Raw genomic sequence first — 23,570 nt, 5'->3', positions numbered from 1 at the left:
GGCAGGTGTCTGGGAGAACAGACAATAGATCATTCCAGATGTGTCTCTGCTGCAGAATGAGAGTAGAAGGTGGTAACTTATTAAGACTCGAAGGACACTAAGGTACAGAAAACATGGAGATGTAGCATGAACATGACAGTTCTTTTGTTTTATGTGGGTACTGGGCTTGAACTCTGACTCTTGCTCTCTCCTGGCTTTTTTCCTTAAGACTGGAACTTGACCACTCACCCGCACCTCTGCTTTCAGTGTTATCCTGGTTAAGTGGTGATAGGAGTCTCATGTATTTTTCTGTCTGGACTTGCTTTGAACCATGATCCTCAGATCTCAGCCTCCTGGGAAGCTGGAATGAGGGAATGACAGGTGTGAGCCACTGGGGCCTGGCATGACCATGGTTAAATAGAGAGAGAGAGAGAGAGCTTTATAGTCATGACATTAGTATAATGACTAGTTCACTGACCAGGACATTAGTAAGAGAGCAAATTAAACATGGAACTTACTGACTTAATTCAGTGAGGCTTGTCATTTGCCATTCGACCTTCATCACTATTGCCTTATCTGCCAGTCACATGGAGCTCTGTGGGTAACACAGGAGTATCTGTGCTCTGGACAAGAAGGAACCCTTACCATAGGCAGGAAGGGGAGAACATCTGGGTCTCTGTATGCCAGCTGGAGAAAAAGAGGAAAAGAGTGGTGGGGGGGGAGCTGTTATGGAGGCTCCAAGATTGGCCAAAGGGAGTCCTTTCCAGGTAGGAGCAGGGTCTTCTGTAAGGAGGGCCTCACCTCAACACACAGGGGCAGGAAGGCAGCTGCAGACATGCCAACCTGCGGGCATTCAGATCCAAACCTGTCAGCGCAGCATGAGATTCTTTCTCTGCACAAGCAGGAGTTCTCAAATGGAGTTCCGTTTGCTGTGATTTGAGTCTTGAACTCATTCTAGAACTGAGTGTTTTTTCCTTGGGAGTGTAAGGCTCTGATTGGCCAGTGTCAGAGTGAGGGCAAACTGTACCCGAACAGGTGCCCCACACAGAGGGGGAAGGGGGTGTCGCTGGAAGGATGGTGCTGATGGATGCCAAAGCGGCAAAAGCTCCAGACACCTCCCTACACTCGCGATCCCTGCTTCTGGACCCTGGTGTCAGCCCCTGCCAATGGTCATGTGTCTATTTGCGCCCCAAAGCTTTTCAGTGCTGGAAGTGGCTATGGATATATATTCTACCCAATTGACATGGTCTACCTTTTCTGGGAGCCTGATTCTTGAGGAAGCTTTGAAAGTTTCACAATTACATTCTTTTCATTATCTGTTTCTGTGGTGTGTGTGTGTGTGTGTGTGTGTGTGTGTGTGTGTGTGTGTGTGTGTGTGTGTGTGTGTGTGTGTGTGTGTGTGTGAGGGGGGGGGGGAGACAGGTTTTACTATGCAGCCCAGGTTGGCCTTGAACTCATGAGCTTCTTGCCTCAGCCCCTCAAGGGCTGGGATTGCAGGAGTGTACCACCATAGTGGACTTCATGCATACATTGTAGCTTATTACATGCCCTTTGTGTCTGGATCTTGAGTGGCTTCCAGACTTTGTCTTTATTTGGTTTGCCATGCTTTCTTAAAATAAATCTTTACATTCTCTTCCTTTCTTTTCCTTTTTCCCTTTTCTTTCCCTTTCCCTTTTCTCTCTTTCCTCCTTCACTTCCTCTCTCATTCTCTCTCTCTGTTTCTCTGTCTCTCTGTCTCTGTCTCTCTGTGTGTCTCTGTCTCTCTGTCTCTCTGTCTCTCTCTCTCTCTCTCTGTGGTAGTGAGGTTTAAATTCAGGGTCTTACATTTGGTGGGCAGGCACAATAACCACAATAACTAACCAGTCCTTTTTGCTTTAGTTTATTTTTCAGGCTGTGCTTTTTGCCTGCAGCTGGCTTCAGATGTTGATCCTCTTACCTACATTTCCCAAGTCACATAGCTGAGGCTACAGGTGCATGCTACCATGCTCAACCCTTTACATTTTATTTACTTTTACCCTCAACCCTTTACATTTTATTTACCACGATAGCAATGTGTGTTCATTGTGGATATTTGAAAAGGCCTAATAAAGGAAAATAAACAAATATAAAATATATTTTTAATCTTCCATTTCCCCCGACCAACAGGTGTATCTAATCTTTAAAAACAAGCCATGCTTTGGTAGCTCATACCTATAATCCTAGCTACTCAGGAGGCTGAGATATAAGACTTGTGATTCGAAGCCAGCCCAGGCAGGAAGGTCCCTTTGAGATTCCTCTAATTAGCCACTCAGAAACTGGAAGTGGAGTTGTGGCTCAAAGTTATAGAGCTCTAGCCTTGAGCAAAAGACCTCAGGAACAATGCCCAGGCCCTGCGTTCAAGCCCCACAACCAACAAATTAATTAAAAAGACCATCCTGTGTGTGTGTGTGTGTGTGTGTGTGTGTGTGTGTGTGTGTGTGTGTGTGTGTGTGTATGAATGTACACCTTTCTTTTGCGCTCAATTGCACTGATATTCTGTGTTAATATCTCCCCCCTAACAGCCATTGCAAATGGATGGTCATTGGCTATATTCAGAGGCAGAATTGTTGCATCATAGAATATAGATATTTTGTTTTTATTTTTTCTTATAGGGAGTCTTTGCTACCAGATTACCCCTGCTGCAAATACTAGTTTGAGTTCTTGGTCCCAGTGCCGGTGCAAGTGGCACTATTGCACAGCCCTGCTGCCATTACTGGATTACTGGGACTTGAACTCAGAACCTGGGTGCTGTCTCTAACACTTGACCCACATTTCCACATCCAGCTTTTTGCCAGTTAATTGGGAATAAGAAAATCTCACAGACTTTTCTACCTAGGCAGGCTTCAAACCTGTGATCCTCAGATCTCGGCCTCCTGAGTAGCTAGGATTACAGGTGTGAGCTATCAGAAGCACCAAGCTACAGCTCTTTGTTTCTTACAGATGAGCGGCCTTTAAGGTTTCTGACCCTTCCCACTGCTTCTTCAAATGTCTCTCTTAAAATTGAGGTGAACGCACTCTCCACTTTGATATACATTTATCAAGGAAGGTGGTGCTGGGAGTTTTTGCTCCACCGCTCAGCATTCGCCGCAGGCCAGGACACCCCTACCTGAGAGCAAGCTCTTCTCTTCACAGGCTTTGCCATGTTGGACTATTCCAATCCTGGTAGATATTTCCCCTTGACAATGGCCCGGTGTTCAAGTATGGCCTTAAGGATTGTCCTGCCGAGTGAGCTGAGGAGTTTCAGCAAGGGCATTTACTTATTTTTTAATAGAGGGAGGGCTGACCTTTCTCTGGCTTTTCAGTGATAATTGACCAGAGAGGCGATGCTTGTTGGAATGTCCCTGGGCAATCCCTGGAAAAGTCACAGCAGCCCTAGCCAATGGGAACAAGAGCTAATTTGCAATCAAGGCCCTGATTGGCTGATGGCATAATTACATGCCTACTATTTTAAGGCTGTGTTTCTAGTCCCAGCTTGGCAGGCTTTCTTGAGACATCTGGTAACAATGATCTGAATGCCTCTTTTTTTCAAGGAGGTTCACAATCGATTCATCTATAGACCCACAAGGACAGGCTCATTTAGTGGAGCTGACATATTTCAAAGAAAAGGATATTTTCATTAACTAGCCTCAAAGCAGTAATTATATTTTCAGAGAACACAGTAAAAATTTATTTCTAAATATTTGGCAGTGAAAAGAAGGTGGTGCGCGGTGCTCATTGTGTGTGTGTGTGTGTGTGTGTGTGTGTGTGTGTGTGTGTGTGTGTGTCCCCAACATGTTGCATGTGTTTTAAATAAATGCAGCAGCGTCTCCTCTAAACGGAAGCAACATATACAGACTTTGAAATTTAATTTTTAGCAACAGGATGTGTTTCCAAATACCACTAACTTATCAAAAGGAGAATGTGTGGTTAAAGTCTTTAAAACTGATATCAAAGCAATCACTAAGCAAATGAGGAGCTTTTTCTTTTCTTTCCTTTTTTTTTTTTTTTAAAGGATGCTTGTGTCTGAACAGCAAAAACCAATCTCCACTGCGGATCAAAAGCAATGGTGTCTTTGCATGAGATTCCGCTGAACTTGGATGCTCCCCGATCTGATTCACAGTTTATAATCACAGTTATCACAGAACCATTAAAAGCCTATTAACTTGAAATCCCACAATTCCTGGAGGGCAAGGGCAAAGAGAGAGCAAAATAACTTTGAATGTAAATGTAACACAACATCCAAAAGAAGAGAATCTCTTTTAATTATGCCAGCCAAGGAAGATGCCTTATGGATATGTCTACCCTAGCAGATGGCTGATTGAAGAATACAACATGAAGTCTTAGGCGCCAGGGATGTTATGAAAATGATTTCTCTAGGAAGAGGCTGGTGGAGTGTGGAGAAGTGTCCAGACCTCTTCCTGGGAGGAACAAGGATAGGGACTTGTTAAAAGGCGCAGTTGCTGGTTAGCTTGGCTGGACGCTGTCCTGTGGCTGATCGAATCAGCTTGAAAAGAATGCTCAGCCATATTTGGTGAGAGGAAATGCCCAACAGATACTCAAGCTATTGTCATGTGAGAAATTTGATTTCATGTTTTTCCACCCTCCAGTGCCTTCGCTGACATTTCTCCTAACAATGCTATTATGTGCTGCACCAGTAAGACAGCGCCATCAATACGCTGCCTTGTGACTTCAGATAAAATGGAGCCTTCTTATCTCACTGCAAAACAATTAGACATATCAATTTACTTAAAAAATCATACAGATAAAATGGAGCCTTCTTGTCTCACTGCAAAACAATTAGACATATCAACTTACTTAAAAAAATCATACGGCAGAGCTTCATGCATACCGATGACAGTGCTGGTTCCAAATACATGAGCATCTCTGCAGCATTGGGACATTGGCTCTACAAAGGCCCCCACCTGTGTGCTTGGGCCATCTGGATTCAGAGCTTGCCTTGTTGTTCATACAGGCATGATGGAATCACCTGGGGAGGGAGGGCTCTCTCTCTCTCTCTCTCTCTCTCTCTCTCTCTCTCTCTCTCTCTCTCTCTCTCTCTCTCCCTCTCTCTCTCTGCTGTCTGAAATAACTAATTCCAATCAATCTACCTCACCTTAAATGAGTTCTTCCTGCATGAATTACCCACATTCACTGCCCAGCTTGATCTCATTCCCACAATACATAAAGCAAATGGCCCAGTCCAGAGGGAGTGGGTTATTGACTAAGTGCTTAATTAGGCGCACAGCCCTTATGTGGTCATTCTTGTACACTCAGAGCGACTGGACCGTGGCATGGCAAAGCCATGCATTTGGTTTATTCTCATCTGCCCCAGCCACCAAGGAATCAATGGGGCAGCAATCTAAATTAAACATTAGGACAAGCACACTGCAGCATGTTTATGTAATTGTGCAGAGCAGCAGCATGTGTCTCCGGATGCTCGAGGGGATGCAGTAACTGCTTTCTGACTCCCACATAGCCACCGGAAGGTGGCTATGGGACCACCGGAGAGGCTTTGAGCTCCCGAGGGAAAATATTCCAGATAAACATTGTGCAAACTCAGGCTTTTCTTTTATTATATTTTTAACTTCATGTAGTTGTTCAAAGGGATTATAATTTGTCAGTTTATGAATATAACACATCTTGATCAATGTCTCCTCCATCCTTCTCCCCTCATCTTCCTCAGCCCCACCCCTTCCCTCGTTTCCTAGTTTCGTGCTCACATATGAATGCATGTATATGAGCACACTGAACATTGTGACTGCATTTTCCCTCCTTCTTCCATTGACTCCTGTCCCTTAATCTCACCCCTGCCACATCTCAAGTATCAGCTTTTGTCACACTGTATGTTGTTCAAAGGCGTTATGCCTTTGGAATTTTCCTCTGCATACACCATACTTCAGTTTATGTGGCAGACTCATTCTTTAGCCTCTGACCTTGGCTTCTAAGTCTTCAAAAGGCCAGTAACACTGTCTGATTAAAAGTAGCAAGCCAGCTGGACACTGGTTGCTCATACCTGTAATTCTAGCTACTTAGGAGGCTGAGATCTGAAGATCGCAGTTTGATGCCAGCTTGAGCAGGAAAGTCCATGAGACTTGTATCTCCAGCTAATTACCAAAAATCCAGAAGTGGGCTATGATTCAAGTGGTAGAGCACAAAAGCTGAGGGACAGCACCCAGGCCCTGAATTCAAGTCCTAAGACTGGCATACATACACACAAAGTAGCACGCAAAGACTAGGCTTTAGGGTTTCCCTTTGTGTACAAGGTCAAATGTGCTCAAAGGCACTCAGCCAATTCTTCTTTGAGAGCCAAGAAAATACTGATGACAGAGATGGTGAACAATGCTGGGTGCTGGTGGCTCATGCCTGAACTGGCTACTCAGGCTGAGATCTAAGAATTCCAGTCCAAAGCCAACCCAGGCAGAAAAGTCTGTGGAGATGCTCATCTCCAGTTAACCAGTAAGAAGCCAGAAGTGGAGGTGCAGTTCAAGTGGCAGAGTACCAGCCTTGGGTTAAAAAAGCCAAGCAAGAGTGCAAAGTCCTCAGGCCAAGCCCCAGAACCCAGCCCTGCCACATTCTTTTTGTTTTTCTTTTTCTTTTTTTGGGGGGGGGGTCTGGTCATGGGGCCTGAACTCTGGGCCTGGGCGCTGTCCCTCAGCTCTTCAGCTCAAAGCTAGCGCTCTACCACTGAGCCACCTTCCCAGCCTCCTGCCACATTCTTATGCTCATACATATGTGTGCGTGCATGCACGTGTGCGCACACACACACAACTGAGATGGTGAACATGTGCTTGGTGAATTCTTAAGGCAATGCTTCTCCAACTTGAACGTGCACGTGAACCCTGGGATCTTGTTAAAATGCGGATGCTGATTTAGAAGGTCTGAGAGGGTGGCTGAGATTCTATGTCTTCCATGGGTTCTCAGGGGAGAGCAATGTTGTGGGTCCAGCACCACAACTGGAGCAGCGAGGCCCCATGAGGAGGGCTGCTTCCCTCAGCCAACACAAACATCAGAGGGGAATGAAGACAGCGGCTGAGGCTTTGATGACAAGACATTGGAAGCCACAGAGGAGTCTGGAAGCCACAAAGAGAGCGCGAGGAGCGGCATGGGACGTGTTGGACTGGCTTCAGTGGCCCGCCCCGTCTGGCTCTCCATCTTCATTTCCAGAGCTAAACAAGCTGCTGCTCAGGTGTAGAAGGAACACTGTAAGACTCAGCACTGAATATATTTCCTATCTGCCTTCCAAGGCTCATCTTGAGAGCAAAGATGTCCAAGAATGTGACGAACAAAGGCAAGAAAGGACGAATTCGTGGTCGTCCACACGATTAACTGAGTTGATGAACCCCGCATCCCTGTAGAGTTGGAGAGAGAGAGCTGAATGCCAGCGCTCAGCCCACGACTGTCTTTTATGACTTTGTCTTATCTTTGTAACCGGCTTTTTTTTTTATTAGCTTGCAATTTCCTGCCAAGTTGATGAAAGCTCCATTATATTTAATAGTACAAAATAAAAGGATCAGGGAGGGTTTTACAGAGAGTTTCTGTCTTTCACTCTCAGTGTGTGCACGGGACAGAGAGCAAGAGAGACCTCAGTCTGGAATGGAAATGAACTTGTGTCATGTTCTAACACTGTTTAATTTTCTCTTCAGTGGTATTTATTTTGCTGTTTTGCTTTATGGTTCTAGAAGTTGGTGTGGCTATCTTGGAGCTGTTCATTCTGAACCACATGTGTAACTGCTGCTGTCTTTTATTCTAGATTTTTCCCCTGGACTACCCCCCTTCAAACAAAAGCAGCTGTCCTTGCAGGGGTGGAGCCGTTGTATAACGTCTTCATGTAAGCCCTGACAAACACAGGAACACAGAAGGGAAACAGACTCAGCGCTAGCAAGCCAAGAAGCAGGAATCAAGCTAGATGTTTTGCCCATATTTTGTTCTTTTTTTAGCATCAGAATTTAGAGAGTTAAATTCACCATATCTGCTGCCTTTCAAGGTGAATCTTACTTCTCACCCTGCCAAAGGAAAGATGTTTTTCCTTAAAACTCTCAGTTCCTCTGTCCTTGTCCTCTGCTCTTTGCAGCTCTGTTTCTTCTGACCTTGGCCAGCTGGTCAGGTTCTCGCTGGACAAGGTGTCTGTCCAAAGTTCCCCAGGCTGCCTGGATGACCTGCTTCTTTGCTCTTCCCTCTGGCCTCTGCTGCAAATCATGTTCTTTCCCCCAGCATCAAAACAACTTGGACCTCCTTTCCATTTTTTTTTTCTTTTTGGTGCCAGTACAGAGAATTGAACTCTAAATCTTGTGGTCCTCCTGGGCCTTTTTGCTCCCAGCTAGTGCTCAACCACTTAAGTCACCACACTGAGAAGTAAAACAAATAGCATGCTTCATTCTCTCCAGCTCATGCTAACTTGTGCTTTCAAGGAGGAAGGTCTACCTATCTTTGTTAGAACTCCAGGGATCCTGCTGGTTGTTGGTGGCTCATGCCTGTAATCCTAGCTACTTAGGAGGCATGATCTGAGGATCATGGTTCAAAGACAGCCAGGCAGAAAACTCTGTGAGACTCTTATCTCCAATTAACCACCTGAAAACCAAAAGTGGAGCAGTGGTTCAAAGTGGTAGAGTTGCTAGCCTTGAACAAAAAAGCTCGTGGCAGCCAGCACCCTGGCTCTGAGTTCAAGCCCCATGACTGAACAACAACAACAACAAAAACCACAAAAAATCCTCCAGGGCACCACACTGAAGATCTGAAAGGGTCTGTGCTGTGGCTGGACCTCAGTGTTGGCTTTCCACACTCGTTCCCTGTCTCTTCCATATCAATAGAATGTTCAGGTGGACAACGACCGTACCCGTACAAAGCCTATTTCACAAGCCCCCTTGGAAGCAAGGTGTGGTCATGCGACCAAGTTCTGGCTCCCAGGAGGAAGGGCTGAGTGGCAGCCACCGGGAACCTTTCTTTAGAAGAAAGTAGCTGAGCCAATGACAAGTATGTGTCATGAACCACAGAGTTGGGGCTGGTCCAACAGAACAACTGGAACCACCAGTTCTTCCCCTCTTCTTCTTTTCTTCCTATGCTTCCTTTCTTCCATGTGCTTTTTGGCCTCAAGTACCACATACAGGGCTATAAGAGACGCCTGCCTGCTTGGGCCGGTAGTGTGGTAACAGGCAAGAGGAAGCCTTGTCTCTGGGGACCCTTGCCCAGCCGAGCTGCCACACTGAGCCCGGACTTACCCCTGGACAATCATGTAAGCTCCTGCATTTTGAGGTTGATCTGAATCCACATATCAGGCCTTGGGCAGCTCACAGAGCACAAGACCCTCCTGCGTGGATGCTGGGATGTATGTTTGTATCTCCCTTGCAGCATGGGTAGCAGTACCTGGGGACACTGAAGACCTGCAGCATCAGCTGCCCTGGGCTGCTTCCAGCAGGCGGCATCAGCCCAGGATGGAATGGCTGCTCCCACAGCAGGATTTCCTGTCTAGGTGGGCATGGTGGCAGCTAGCTCTCCATCTTCTCATCTTTCTTTTGCCTGTGCCTTTTGTGTTACAGCTGCAGTGGTGGCACCTCTTCTAACTTGCCATTGTGGAAGGTTGTCATGACAAACAATAAAAATACAGCTAAATGTTTCTTCCAGCCTGGCATCTGGTGCACAATACTACTTCCTGTGGGTTCCAAGGCAGGTGAGAGCAGGGTGTGTGTGTGCGCGCGCATGCGTGTGTGTGTGTGTGTGTGTGTGTGTGTGTGTGTGTGTGCGCACGTGTGTTAGTCACAGAAGAGATGGGAGGGAGAGCTTGGGTCCTGATACTAAGGCAGCACTAAGGGTGTGGAGAAGGTCACCCAATCCCGGGACTCAGTTTACCTCACTGCAAACAGGGAGGTGTCCACCAGGAGACATCAGCTCCAGCACTGGCTTCAGGATTCAGAAGCTTTGAGTGTCCTTGTCTCTCTGCCCCGCCCCTGGGTGGCGTGTCCCCAGCTGGAGCCCTGGTGGCCCTCTAGCTCACATGCTAGGGGAGTCTCAGCAGCCAAGCACCCGCAGAAGGAACCCCCAGAGCCTCAGAAGGCTCCTCTGCCCATTGTGATGGTGGGCTCCCATTCCGTGGCAACAATGGGCATTCGGCCTCTTTCCCCAGGAGTGCAGAGCGGTGATTCTTCCCCAGCTTTGGAGAGCCTGGAGAAGTGAGGGAGCTGCCTTCAGCCACCTCAGCTTCCTGGAGAGAATGGCCAAAGGGAGGCGTTTCAAGCCTGCTCTAGACAAGGATGGAAGATGGGTAAGGACGCTGGTGCCCTCTGGGAGCTTTTTCATGCCATATGGTTTTCGAAGAGCCCAGGGCTGAGGTCCCGTCCCCTCTACTTCCCAGGGCAGCATGGCCTTTGACCCGTCCCTTCCCTTTGTCCCAGCGCCTTCCCTGTGTCTGGCATTTCCGGCATCCCTGGGAGGACCAGATGGATGTAAGCGCTGTGCACGCTGGCTCCTGAGAGATGCCGACTAGGCAGCGGGCATTCTGGCCCCGCTTCCTCTCCCCCCATCTACGCACACAATGTCTGTCTTGCTCTATTGTGTGCCTTATTTTTCTCCCTAGAGTATAAGATCCACAAAGACTGGTACCTTTGTCTTTTCCACTCAGGGATATCTCCCTGGTGTCTAGAGTAGCATTGGTGCATGGTGCATGCTCAGTAAATATTTGCTTAAGGAATGATCACTGGATAAAGACCTCTAAACACATTCCTCCCAGCCTGTAAACGGATTCCCTGAGCCCGACCTGCCTGGAATGGGCCGTGTCTGGGAGTGCACGGCTTCTCTGCTCCGGCCCTGGCCCCTCACGCTTCCCCAGGCTCCCCCCTCCTCTCATTAAGACATTGGCACACGGTGCTGCCCAGCTTGTCCCCCGGAGTCCTCAGCTCAAATGCCCCCCCCCATATCCCTTACAAAACCTACTGAGGTATAATTTTCAGGGTCTCCAGTATGTGAAGTCTCAACCTTGTTGTCCCAAGAACTTCTCTTATTTGCGCTCCGGTTCTGTGCTTCGTGCACTGACAGTCTGCAACTCATCCACAAAAGCAGTGGCCGGGGAGGTCTCCGCAGCGGCCCGGGCCTGCGCCGCGCACTCGCACCACCAGAGGCAGAGCCATCAAAGCTTTGTTTGTCTAACTGGAAACAGAAAAAGTGGAAAAGACGTCGGCAAATTCAGGTCTTTAGGACATTAAAAAATGCACACACTCGGGGCTGGGAAGGTGGCTCAGTGGTAGAGTGCTTGCCTTGCATGCATGAAGCCCTGGGTTTGATTTCTCAGCACCACATAAGCAGAAAAAGCCAGCAGTGTCACACTGGCTCGAGTGCTAGCCTTGAGCTGAAGAGCTGAGGGACAGCGCTCAGGCCCAGAGTTCAGGCCCCATGACCGGCAAAAAACACACACAAACCCTCTCCCCCCCAAAAAAACTACACATACTTTCAGACATAACCTCAGGTTAAGACTGAGAAATGGGGCAGCGGTGGTGGGGGTGGGGTAGGGGGTTGACTCAAGCCTTTCATCCTAGCCACTCAGGAGGCTGAAATCTGAGGACCAAACTTGACAGAAAAGTATATTAACCAGCAAAAAGCTTGACATGCAGCTGTGCTCAGCTGGTAGAGCACCAACCTCTAGCAAAAAAGCCAACTAAGCTGGGCGCCAGTGGCCCACACCTATACTCTTAGCTACTCAAGAGGCTGAGGTCTGAAGAGCGCAGTTTGAATCTAGCCTGGGCCAGAAAGTCCATGAGACACTTATCTCCAATTAACTACTAAAAAAAAAAAGCCAGAAATGGAGCTGTGGCTCAAATGGTAGAGCCCTGGTTTTGAGCACAAAAGCTCCAGACAGTGCTCAAGCTCTGAGCCTGGCCCTCCAGGACCAGCCCCAGGACCAGCACAAGCATATTCTCCCTCCCTCCCTCCCTCCCTCCGTCGTCCTCTCTCTCTCTCTCTCTCTCTCTCTCTCTCTCTCTCTCTCTCTCTGTCTTTCTCTTTCTCTCCCCCCTCGCTCATGCCAACTGAGAGCATGAGACCCTGATTTCAAGACCCAGTACTAAAGAACTAATCTCTGGTCTCAGTTTATTTTCTTATAAAATGGGAGCATAACGTAAGATTGGAATGCTATTATGGGGCTTGATGAATTTTTTTTTCAGTTAGAAGTGTGCAGCATAAAGTATAGGTCCCAGGCTGGGAAGGTAGCTCAGTGGTAGAGTGCTTGCCTTGCATGCCAGAGGCCCTGGGTTCAATTCCTCAGCACCACATAAGCAAAAAGAAAAAAGCCGGAAGTGGTGCTGTGGCTCAAGTGGTAGAGCACTAGCCTTGAGCTGAAGAGCTGAGGGACAGCGCCCAGGCCCAGAGTTCAGGCCCCACAACCGGACCCCCCAAAAATTTAAAAAAAGTAAATAAAGTATAGGTCTCATAGTTAACTTGTCTGCACTTGCTATCTATAACACAGGTATATTTTGTACACATGTGAGCCCATAACCAGTGCATGGAAGTGGGAGGAAGCTCAAAGAACAAGAAGATGGGAAGCATCTGTCTATTGAGTCTGCCCCTTTGGATCAGGAAACTACCTTTCCAGAAGCCCTGCCAATGGCATTGTGCCCTCGCTCAGTGGGTCATGTAGGCAATGCAGCTGCCCGGGAGCCCAGGGAAGCATTTTCACATCTGCACATTGGTTTTCATAAAACAAGAAGTTAGAGCTGGGTGCTGGTGATGCCTGCCTGAAGTCCTAGCTACTAAGGAGGCTGAGATCTGAGGATCAAAATCCGTGAGACTCTTATCTCCAATTAACCACCAGAAAACAAGAATTGCTGCTGTGGCTCAAAGAGGTAGAATACTCGCCTTGAGCAGAAGAGATCCGGGACAGAGCTCCCAGGACCTGAGTTCAAGCCTCACAACTGATAAGAAGGAGGAGGAGGAGGAGGAGGAGGAGGAAGGGGCTGAGGAGGGAGAGAATGGGGGAGAGAATCTACTTTGTGTCCTAGGGAGGTTTTCATATCATCCTCCCACTGGGAGTGTGGCGTGCAGTCCCAGGCTTGGGGCAAATGTTCCCCCAGGTTTGAGTTGAGTCCGGTGCACCCCCTTCCTGCTGTTCGCCCTGAGGGCATAAAAGGATAGTACTGAGCATGAATTTCCCAAAGTCACTTGTAGATGAGGTGGGAACATGAAAGACACTGTTGGCTTTGACTCAGCGGCCGCCCATTTGGGAAGACAGTCATTGCGCATTAGAGTGACCGCCGTTCTGCGGTTGACCTGGCTGGATGTCATCTGGCTGTGGCCAGGCAGGAAAGTCTTTTTCTCCACAGTTTCATTTTCCTATTTAATATTTCGGTCACGGAGTGATTGCACGCAGCAAAAATTTCACTACCAACCAGTTAAAAAGCAGTATTTCATGGTTACGATATCTAACAGAAGGGTTTACTTCACAGCTATCATGTGATAGCCATTAAATAGATTTTTTTAAAGAGTGAAATTAAAATGCTACAGTTTTTATTTTTTTTGAAAACAGCAGTTTGGTCCATAGACTTGGAGACTAAAAATGAACTCACAGGCAGTGTTCAGGGAGCAGCTGCTCCCCTGCCCGGATTCCCACAGTTGGGAGGGAAGGGGGGAGGGGCAAGACACAGGGGGAGGGGTGGGTGTGACCTTGAGTCCTTGTATAATTTATGTTTACTACAAAAAATCATTTAGAGGCTGGGCACCAGTGGCTCACGCCTGTAATCCTAGCTACTCAGGAGGCTCAGATCTGAGGATTGTGGATCAAAGCCAGCTCAGGCAGGAAAGTCCATGAGACTCTTATCTCCAATAAACCACCAGAAAACCAGAAGTGGTGCTGTGGCTCAAGTGGTAGAGCACTTTCCTTGAGCTGAAGAGCTGAGGGACAGTGCCCAGGCCCAGAGTTCAAGCCCCACAACTGACAAAAAAAATTCAGAAACAAAAGTATAATACAGAATGTTACGTATTATTTAGAAACAATCAAAAATATAATACAGAATGTTTTATATATATATATATATATATTCATTGGCAGATTTCTAGGGTTTACTGTTAAGTGAGTAAAAGTCAAGGTGCAAAGCATAGGTGACATAGAATCTAGGTTTTGTTTACATTTCAGTTTTAATTTCTTTATTGTTCATGTGGTACCAAGGAATTGAACCCAGGGCTTCATGCATGCTAGACAGCACTCTACCACTAAGCCACATCCCAAGCCTGTGTCCAGGTTTTTTCTGAAAGGCAATATTGGTCCCCATCTGCATATACCTGTGTTTGGGTGTGATCATACAGGGACTCAGTTGCCAGCATTGGTATCTGGCTTGGCAGTAGAGTTGACAAGAAGCTGACATTGATAAGTCAATGTGAACTCTAAAAATTATTAATCCTTTTTTATCCTATTACCCATGAGGTGATACTGTAGCACAAAAATCATCATCCATGTGGATGTACATTTGTGTAGGCACAAAGAGTGCAAAAGATGGTAGGATTTCAGGAACATTTGCTTCCTTATCATTCTTTTTTCCCCTCGTTTTCTTGTGGAAAAACAATACAGTTGATACTTAGGTGGCACAAAGTGGTTGTGGATGGAAAGAAAGTTTCTCCTTCCCTGGTGCCCCTCCTCGGGATTGGCCAGTCCACCACATATCCTCTGGGAAAACACCCATAAACACACGTGGGCTTGTGTGGTATTTGCATAGTTCTCAATCTTCATTTGTTTTCTCCTCATCCTCAGGCATCCATTTCAGTGGTTTTAATGGCTGTTCTTGGACTTTTATCTCAATGTGCTCTTGTATATCATCTATTGTTTTGGGTGCATAGACTTATTCACATAAATAGTGCTGGTTATATATGTCTTTTTGCCTCGTTCCTCTTTAATAGATCTACCATTGCTCTGTGTCTTCTAGCTCCTCATGGCCACAGAGAATGCCCTTCCCCATATAACATTTGTAAAATAATCTCACAGCCTTTTTATACAAATGATAATTCACTAAGCACACTCTTGGGCAGACACCAATCTGCAGCTAGCTGGATATATAGTTTGATTGTGAATTGTAGAGTTTGCCAATGTCATCATACTACAAGAGGGAAAGAAGGAAGATTGACCTAAGGCGATGTCAGTGGGTTTGGGAAGAAAGAAGGGGAGAGCAGTGAGCAAGTAGAATCTTCCCACACTTATTATGTTGTGCTTGCTTTGAAAATCAAACCCACCCTGTCAGGTAGTTATGATTATTCCCACTTTATAGATAAGGGGGCCGAAGTTCCTGACATTGGGTCTCCTGAATGAAGAGCCTGGGCTGTAGCCCCAATATGAGAGTCTTCTCCTTTTGTGGGTAACCTCACCAAGAATCGAGTTTTAATTTATACTCATTTTCTTCTTCTAGAGAGCTCTACTTCAAAGCTTACTTTGTCTGGGTAGCTTTTCAGGGGTGTTATTTAAATACAATTGGAGTGAGTTCCCGTGGGCCTCCGGTACCAGACACCTTGGCCTCAGGAATAAGGGTCACATTGCTCCAGCTGCTGAGAGTGTGGTCCCCACTGTCCAAGGAAGAGATCTGCCTCCTCAAGGTCACCTCATCGAGGTCACCTGGGACAGCGCAGGATTCCATCCAAGCACTGATCCATCACAGAAAAGCCAGGTCCTCTCAGCCCAATCCGGAACAACTCTGAGTGCCATCTCACGCCCCAGTGTTGCCCAAAGGGTCAGCTGAGGACTTGCCAGGTCCATTTCACTCTTTCCAGCTCCGTTTCCTTCCTTTCCTTATTGAGGAAGACTCAACCTTTCTTGTCCTCCTTGTTTTTGCGCCATCCCTTCCTGGCCCCTTCATGGGCTTTTCCTGCCCTTCCCTGTGTCATGTCCTGGCGGAGGGGTCAGTGGGACCCTCCTGCTTCCCCTCTTCCCCTGGTCTTGGGGACCTTCTCTTACCTGCTGGGCTGGAGGTCACCCTGTCCTGCCGAACATGAGGTAGATCCAGGCACTGGCCAGAAGAAGACCACAGACAACACATCTGTCTTCTCCCAGGAAGTCCGCTTGTTCTCACCATTGGTGGAAACCTTTCCGGGCCTCCTCAGGCACCGCTGGGTGGCCCCAAACAGCCGCAGTAAAGGCTGTGGATCATCACAATGTTTGTATCTTGGAAAGATTACTTGGAAATGGCAAAGATGACACCCCTCCCACGGCACTCCAGAAGCCCCCAAATTACTCCCAAATTTACTCACCATCAGAGGAAGCCCTTGGCTCAGCAGCTCAGCCGAGCCTGGTTCTAATCAGGCATGTGCTTTTTTCCCCCTCAGTTTCCTCACATTGGATTAACACAGAAGACACCAGAATCTATTACCAGTGGGATGTTAAAAGAGCCCCACTGTCCACATTTGATCGGGCAATTGGAGAGTAAACTGCCACCAATATTCAAAATCCGGGAGAAGGTGAGTGCAAGCCCAGAGCACAGTTGCAGGATCCTGAGTGTCTCCACAGGGGTGGCACTGTGACATATCGGTGGGACCACGTTTCCCGGAAAGCACTGCCCATTGTCCGTCTCTGGGCCTGTCCAGGTCAGTGAGTGAGGCTTCCTGGTACGGACAAAGGGCTCGGCTCCCCACGGGCACACGTGCTGCTCTGGATCCGTTCAAAGACAACTTCTGGCCTCATGTGGTGGGAGCAGCCTATGTCTCACCACCTGCCAGACTCAGTCTGGACCTGGGGCCAGGATTTGCACACACACACACACACACACACACACACACACACACACACACACACACACACACACACACACACACACACACACACACCAGTTGGTGCACAGGGCTGACTTTAGGTTCTGTGAGCCCACGCAATAGTCCATCCTTGTTTCCAAAGGAAGTCTTTTTGAAGGAAGGAATAAGGAAAAGTGGCTAAGTTTCAAAGTTAGAAAGTGGTACATTTCAAAGTCTGAGCTGACAGGCACACTGCTTTTGGCAACTGTGTCCTGCCCTGTGTGCTCCCGTGGGTGATGGGTTTATCGACCCCCTGGGAGGTCACCTGGTCCATCTCCCCTCCCCCCAGTCATTGTCCTCCTTTCTAAAGGCACAGGGCAGACCCAGGAGTGCCTTTTCATCTCTCCTTCCCTTCTTCTCCAGCAAGCGGTCAATAACAGCTTCCCCTTCTCCATGCACGACAATCGCCACAGTTTCGAGAACACTGGATACTATTTTGACACTGTGAGTATTTATTTTCAAATTATTAGGGGGTGGGGCTACAGCCCACCCCGACAAAGTAGGGCTGAATATAAAATCTGTTCACCTGGTCGACGTCCCTTTCTGTATATTTTACTGATATGTGTGTCTAAAATTTTATCTAATTGATTAAAAACAATCCTGGTGACCCCCAAGAAACACCTTTAGTTTGCTCTTCTTTTTTTTCCTTCACTTGAAGTTTAGTTCAAATACTTAAAAATTGTGTTAATAAATTTATGAAACTATGAATATTCTTCAGGCTTTTGCCTTGGCTACATTTCGAGGGTTTTTCCTAATTAAGGACTCATTTGCTTCTAAATAGTTTGTTTAATTTTTAACTATTTTAACTAAAAGAATTAAGAGAATGCTATGAATTTTTAATATGGTTACAGTTTTTAGGCCATCTGTTTTGTGTCTAATATTGAGCTTTTTAGTTATGGTAAGTTTTATATTATGGTAAATTTAAAAATGTTCTTTATTTTCTCTTTTCTTCATTTTTTTTCTTTAAGTCCAGTAATGTTTATTTAATGAAGTGGAATGCACCAACACGTGGTAGATAAATGTTAAGAATTGTTCTGTTTTTTTTTTCTTTTCTTTTCTTTTTTGTGAACTTGGGCATAAACACTATCTCTTAAGCTTTTTCCCTCAAGGCTAGTGAGTGCTCTACCACCTGAGCCACAGCTACATTTCTAGCTTTTTGGTGGCTAAGAGAAGAAGAGTCTCATTAACTTTCTAGTCTGGACTAACTTCCAACTGTGGGCCTTAGATCTCAGCCTTCTGAGTAGCTAGGATTACAGGTGTGAACTACCAGTGCCTGCTGTCCTGCCTGCCTCATGGAGAGTTTCTTTTATTAACATGATGAAGTGACGTTCTTCGTCTATTCTAAGTAATTTCTCTTTGAAATTTACTTTGTCAGATATGAGAGTATAACTACTTCTGCCTGCTTTCAGGATTAATTTGCTTGGAAGACATTTTTATTTTCAGCCTTTCAACCTAAACTAATGCTTATTTTGGTCAGGTAAATGTATTTCTTGTATACAACTGATAGGTCTTATGATTTGATCCAACTTGCCATCCTAAGTCTTTTGATTGGAGGATTGAGTCCATTTCAACTTAAAATTGCAAGGTACGTAGTTGTTCCTACCATTCCTCTCCCCATCAAATTTTTTGTGTTGGATAATTTTCTTCTATCATACTTATCTACTTACCTGATAGGATTTAGTTTTTCTACTTTTTCATGTCTACATTGATTTGTGTACAGGATGTTTTTGAGTATCTTCTTCAGTGCTGGTCTAGTTGTGATAAGTTGTTTTGGTTTTTGTTCCTTGTTAAAGACTTTTATTTGTCCTTCTATTACAAATGATAACTTCACTGAGTAGAATATTCTGGCTGGGCAGGTTTTTATTTTTAACTTTAAATGCTTGTAATATAAAAACCAAAGCCTTCTTTGCCATTACAGTGTCTTCTGAGAAATAGGCTATTATTCTGATGGGTTTCTGTATTATAAGTGACATACTTTTCTTTCCTGAAGGTTTCAATATTCTTTATTTTTCTCTGTGCTTATTATTTTAACTACAATATATAGCAGTTAGATGGTTTTCTACTCTGGTCTATAGATTGTTCTGAAAACCTCTTACACCTAAAAGCGCTTATCTCTTTCACAGTAGGGGATGCTTCTGCTAGTAATGAGTTGAGCCTCAGCTAGCCTGTCCTCTCCTTCATATATACCCATTGTGTATATGTTTGGTCTTTTAAATAGATTCCTGACTTCCTTCATTTTTTTCATATTTCTTTGATATTTTCTCTGTATTTTCATTTACTTTTTCTACTGTGTCCATTCTATCTTCAAGCCCTGAAATTCTTTCATATCATCTACTTTTCTGGAGAGGCTTTCCATTTGAATTTTCATACCCAGGACTTCATTTTTTTTCCTTCAAGATTTCTATTTCTTTATTGAGATCTGTTTTCATGCCTTGAATTGATTTTCTAAAAACCTTTAAGTAGTTGAACAAAAGGATTTCAATTGGACATGTCAATTTGTTAGTACAATACATTTGATCAATGTCACCCCTTCCATCACATCCTTCCCTCCTCCCCCCATCCCTCTCACCCTGGCTGAAATAGATGGTTTCAAGGCACTGGTTCCCTTTCCACATTAATTGTTATGATTGGATTTCCCCACCATTCCTCTCTCCATATATCTGCCCCTGTCCTCTTCAACTCTACCCCACTTCAGACAAGGCATGTTTCAGCTTTCTGGTGTTCATTTTCTCAAACAACTGATTGTTCAAAGGAGTGACACTAGTAAAATCCACCTCTGTGTAACTCATGCTTTAGTTAGAGCATATATATATGTATATTGAATTGACTTCTTTACTTCATTTATTTGTTTATATGTGTCTTCTTTGATCTCTTTTAGCTGGTTAGCTATATTCTCATTGAATTCATTTAGCTGTTGATTTGTATTTATTTGATATTCCTGTTGAATTCCTTTAGTAGTTTGCTGTATTCTCTTTGAATTCATGGAGTTGTACATAAATGTCCTCTTTCATTTCATTTAATATTTCTTATCAGCATTCCTTTGAGCTCAGAATGAGGCTTCTTCCACTTCACTATCATTCTGATGCTTCATCATGTAATTGCTGATTTATGGAGGTGCTGTTTCCTTGCTTTTTTGTATTTCTATGTTGGGGTTTCTGCATTTGTTGAAGACTGTGGTTTCAGATTTTGTCAACCAGAAGTCTTTCCATTTTATTCTGTGTATTCTTGTAGGACTGAGTGTTAGCTGGGTTGATTGAACTGTTTTTCACTGCTGGTGTGAGAGTCTATCTCAGTTCTAATAAATTCACCAATTCAAAACCCAGCCAGATATTTATGAACAGTTTAGTTATTATTGGTAGCTGGGCGCCGGTGGCAGATCACAGTTCAAAGCCAGCCTGGGCAGGAAAAGCTGTGAAACCCTTATCTCCAATAAACCACCAGAAAACCGGAAGTGGTGCTGTGGCTCAAGTGGTAGAGTGCTCACCTTGAGCTGAAGAGCTGAGGGACAGTGCTCAGGCCCAGAGTTCAAGCCCCATGACCGACCAAAAATAAAAAAATAAAAAAAGATACTATTGGTAACATTATCTACAAAACCAATCACATTATATAGGCAGGGTGTTCTTTTTTTTAAAATAGCACTCTTGAGGTTTAGAAGAGTAAGAATAGTATAGGTAACAGAATTTAGCTATAAGAGCATGGAGGGGAGGAGATGCAGAGGGAGAAGAGGAAGGGAAAGGAGAGGAATATGATGAGTGCAGATGCCTGATATTTTTGTATGTAACTGTATAATTCAGTTGCTGTGGAGAAGGATGCTAACAAGGGGATAGAAAGCATGAGTGAGAAAGTAAGGAAAGATGGTGTTGCCTTTGCTGGTGCTCCCTACCAGACCTGCCTCGCTCTTTGGTCCTCCTGTTTCTACCTCCCTCTGTGTCTGAGATGACAGGTACTTGTCACTGTGCCCAGCTTTTGAGTGCATCTGTGCCCTTGAAAACACTTTTGCCTAGATAATTTGAACTACAATCCTGATCTCAGCTTCTCATATACTTGAGAAGACAGGTGTAACTACTGAGCCCAACTGCTGGTTGAGATGAAGTCCCTGAACTGTTTTTCCCAACTGGTCTTGAACTGTGATCCTCCTGGTCTCTGCATGTCATATAGCTAGAATTACGGGTGTGAACCATAGTTGTTAGGCTTTACAGATGTTATTTTTGAAAAACATTTGTTTGATCCAGGGATAGTTGAATCAGGGTTGGTTGAATCCAAAGATTCAGAGGGCCAACTGTAATACCTTTAAAAACTCTCCTCAAGTCATGAACCCGACTAAAACCTCTTGACCTTCATGAGCCGTATTTCATTGACACAGAGTCAGTGTAATCCACTGTATGTTTCCTTTGGCCCTTTGTGTTCACTTATATTTTATTTTGCATTTTTCAAATGTATAAGTTTGAATACACAGTGATTCTCAGGTTTGCATGTTAAGTGCCTAGAGTTAAGGGCAGGCCTAAGGGTAGAATCCTGAGTCCTTCTTCCTTCCCAGGAGCCAGGGGTCTGGGCAAGAATCACTTTCCTGGTTTCTTAGTTAAAGAGCCATGTGTCTGCTGAGGGGTGGGGAGGGTGCCAGGGATGGGGACTTACCCTGGGTCCTAGGAGCTGAGGTGGGTGAAGATGTTCTTCTTGGTTTGGCTTTCTCTGGCTTTGCCTTCCATGTCCCTCACAGTTCAGTCCCTGGGGTGACACTGGAAGGCATGAGAACAATAAAGGACATCAACAGATTGTTTTGTCTCTTTATGACAATTAACAAGTTGCTAAAGGGGGCTTTATGTAAGAGTTGTCATATGGTGTATTTATGAATGTATACATGCCATGTAGTCAAAAACCTCAAAGCTATGTGACCTTAAATATTTTCATTCTTCTCCAGGGCCTGGGTCGTAAGAAGATTTCTGCAGACAAAGGGCAACATGTTTCTAGAAATTTCAATCTCTGGGCTTGTGACTACATTCCATCTTGTCTTGATGGCTTTCCAAATAAGCCAATACCAGGTGTGTGCACAGAGGCTGTGGTGATCTCCAGCTTCAGACGCTTCCCGAGATGTTACAGTGAGAGGTGGAGTGCTCTTAAATTTATTCCAGAGACAAGCTGTGCAGAGTTATTAAAACGAAAATCAAAAGTAAGATTGGGTGCCGACCAAAAGGCTATTTTGCCAAAAATCCTCCCAGAAGATTCTTGATAAGTTTTATAATATTAGTATTTCATCAGACATTCTAAAAGTAAATGTTTTCTGGTCTAGCACTATGATTTAATCTGCAAAATACTTTTATGACTTCTCATAAGGTTGGAAAGCATTCAACTCCTTATAAAATAAAGGCATGGGAAGCAATAGACATGTCAAAAGAACCTTTTAAGACTGTCACCTTTAGGGGAGTTTAAAAAATTATCTTCTTCATTTTCAACTTTAAGTTACAAAGAATACAGAGAAAGCAAAACGTCCTCTTGTTCCACCTCATCTCTGATCTTTATCCTGTTCCTAAAAGTTGTTTCTGTTCTGTGCGTGCACAATCACATGTACGGGCATACATGCATAAGACTGTGGACATAATCAATGTCTCAAAGGACATGACATTCTCTAAGTTTCTTTTGATATTTTATCACATATTTTGGAGTTGTTGCAGCATCAGTATAAATAGACTGAGAGACAAACTTTGAAAAAACAACACAGTTACACTGCATCCTCAAGGATAAATGCACTGTGTTTTAAAAAATAACTTTCCTATTGATTAGAATTTATATTGCTCATGACCTTTTGGGCTAGGCATGATGCTCTGTGAACTTTTGGGATCAGCCATCTTGGGGCATGTGTGCATGTATATCAGGAACAAGCACTGGAGAGCTATTAGCTTAGTGTTTGGTTGGACAGAATACACCCTTCAAATGTGCAGCCAATTACTGTTGAAAAAACTATGTGAGTGAGTTTGTTTTTCTCTGTTCACATTACCTTCTGAAAATTTAAGGACCTAAACAAAATCAAATAACAACAACAACAACAACAACAACACACACACACACACACACACACACACACACACACAGACACACAGACACAGACACACAGACACACAGACACACACACACACAAACCCTCAAATGCAGAAGCTCATGTTTTGCTATTTCTTTATTTCACATGTCTCCAATTACCAGGTAAGTATCTTTTTTTAGGCAGTGTTCACTTACATCTTCCTTCATCACCAATTGAGCAGTAATACCATTTTTTTTCAAGGCCAAAGTTCTTGTTTATTCTTGGGCATGATAGCTCTGAGTATTAGAATTAGCTTCTCAAGTTAAAAAAATATACACTAACAGTATGTTGAAAACTGTCACCCAAATTATGTATTAATTTATGGGAAAATTAACAACTTTATACTATGGTACAGCTCTCCATTTATTCAAGTCTTTATATTCTTCAAGTAAAGCATATAATTTTCCTCATTTAGGCCTATATTTTTTCTATGCTTATTTCAGCATATTTTGAAATGTTGTTGTTACTTTGAAGGTTATTTACTTGAAAGTACTTTTAGGATGGTTTGGGCTAGTGTGTGAACAAGCTATTGATTTCTTTATATAAATCTTGGATTTTCTTTCCCTGGGCTAAACTTCTAATAAATAAATCATTTAAAATAAAAATTAAGTTTCCACTTGATTCATTTCCCTATTTTCTATGTAAAGCAATCCTTTGCAAAAGTGACAATTTCAAGTTACCCCTAACATTTATGCTCCCCTCCATCTTATGGCACAGCACACAGGTAGATATAATTTTAACATTAGTGCAGATCATATCTCTATTTCTGAATTTAATG

General features: G+C 44.6%; 1 protein-coding gene and 1 long non-coding RNA gene across 3 annotated transcripts in view; one reads left to right on the top strand and one right to left on the bottom strand.

The window, feature by feature from the left end:
* The window catches only part of Tex36 (testis expressed 36), a 37,452-nt gene extending 14,370 nt beyond the window's left edge, over window positions 1–23,082 (top strand). Inside the window, exons 3-8 of one of the 2 annotated variants that reach the window (XM_069988280.1) lie at window positions 3,989–4,507; window positions 9,510–9,640; window positions 10,094–10,231; window positions 16,258–16,389; window positions 17,083–17,163; window positions 21,638–23,082. In XM_069988280.1, coding sequence (XP_069844381.1) covers window positions 10,181–10,231; window positions 16,258–16,389; window positions 17,083–17,163; window positions 21,638–21,946 — 573 coding nt within the window. In that variant the 5' untranslated portion in view covers window positions 3,989–4,507; window positions 9,510–9,640; window positions 10,094–10,180 and the 3' untranslated portion in view covers window positions 21,947–23,082. The remainder of the gene's footprint in view (window positions 1–3,988; window positions 4,508–9,509; window positions 9,641–10,093; window positions 10,232–16,257; window positions 16,390–17,082; window positions 17,164–21,637) is intronic. The other variant, XM_069988279.1, reaches the window with a different exon arrangement.
* On the bottom strand, window positions 167–9,901 carry LOC138803977 (uncharacterized). The gene is made up of 3 exons (XR_011365108.1): window positions 9,820–9,901; window positions 498–666; window positions 167–340 (listed from the first exon to the last, which is right to left on the bottom strand). It is a non-coding gene; the product is annotated as an uncharacterized lncRNA (long non-coding RNA).
* Window positions 23,083–23,570: the final 488 nt, after the last annotated feature.

The sequence above is a fragment of the Dipodomys merriami genome, unplaced genomic scaffold (assembly GCF_024711535.1).
Source record: "Dipodomys merriami isolate MVZ:Mamm:240054 unplaced genomic scaffold, mDipMer1.0.p SCAF_35, whole genome shotgun sequence".
Classification (NCBI taxonomy): Eukaryota; Metazoa; Chordata; class Mammalia; order Rodentia; family Heteromyidae; genus Dipodomys; species Dipodomys merriami.
Note: the sequence above shows the minus strand (reverse complement) of the source record. Positions and strands in the feature narration are given on the sequence as shown.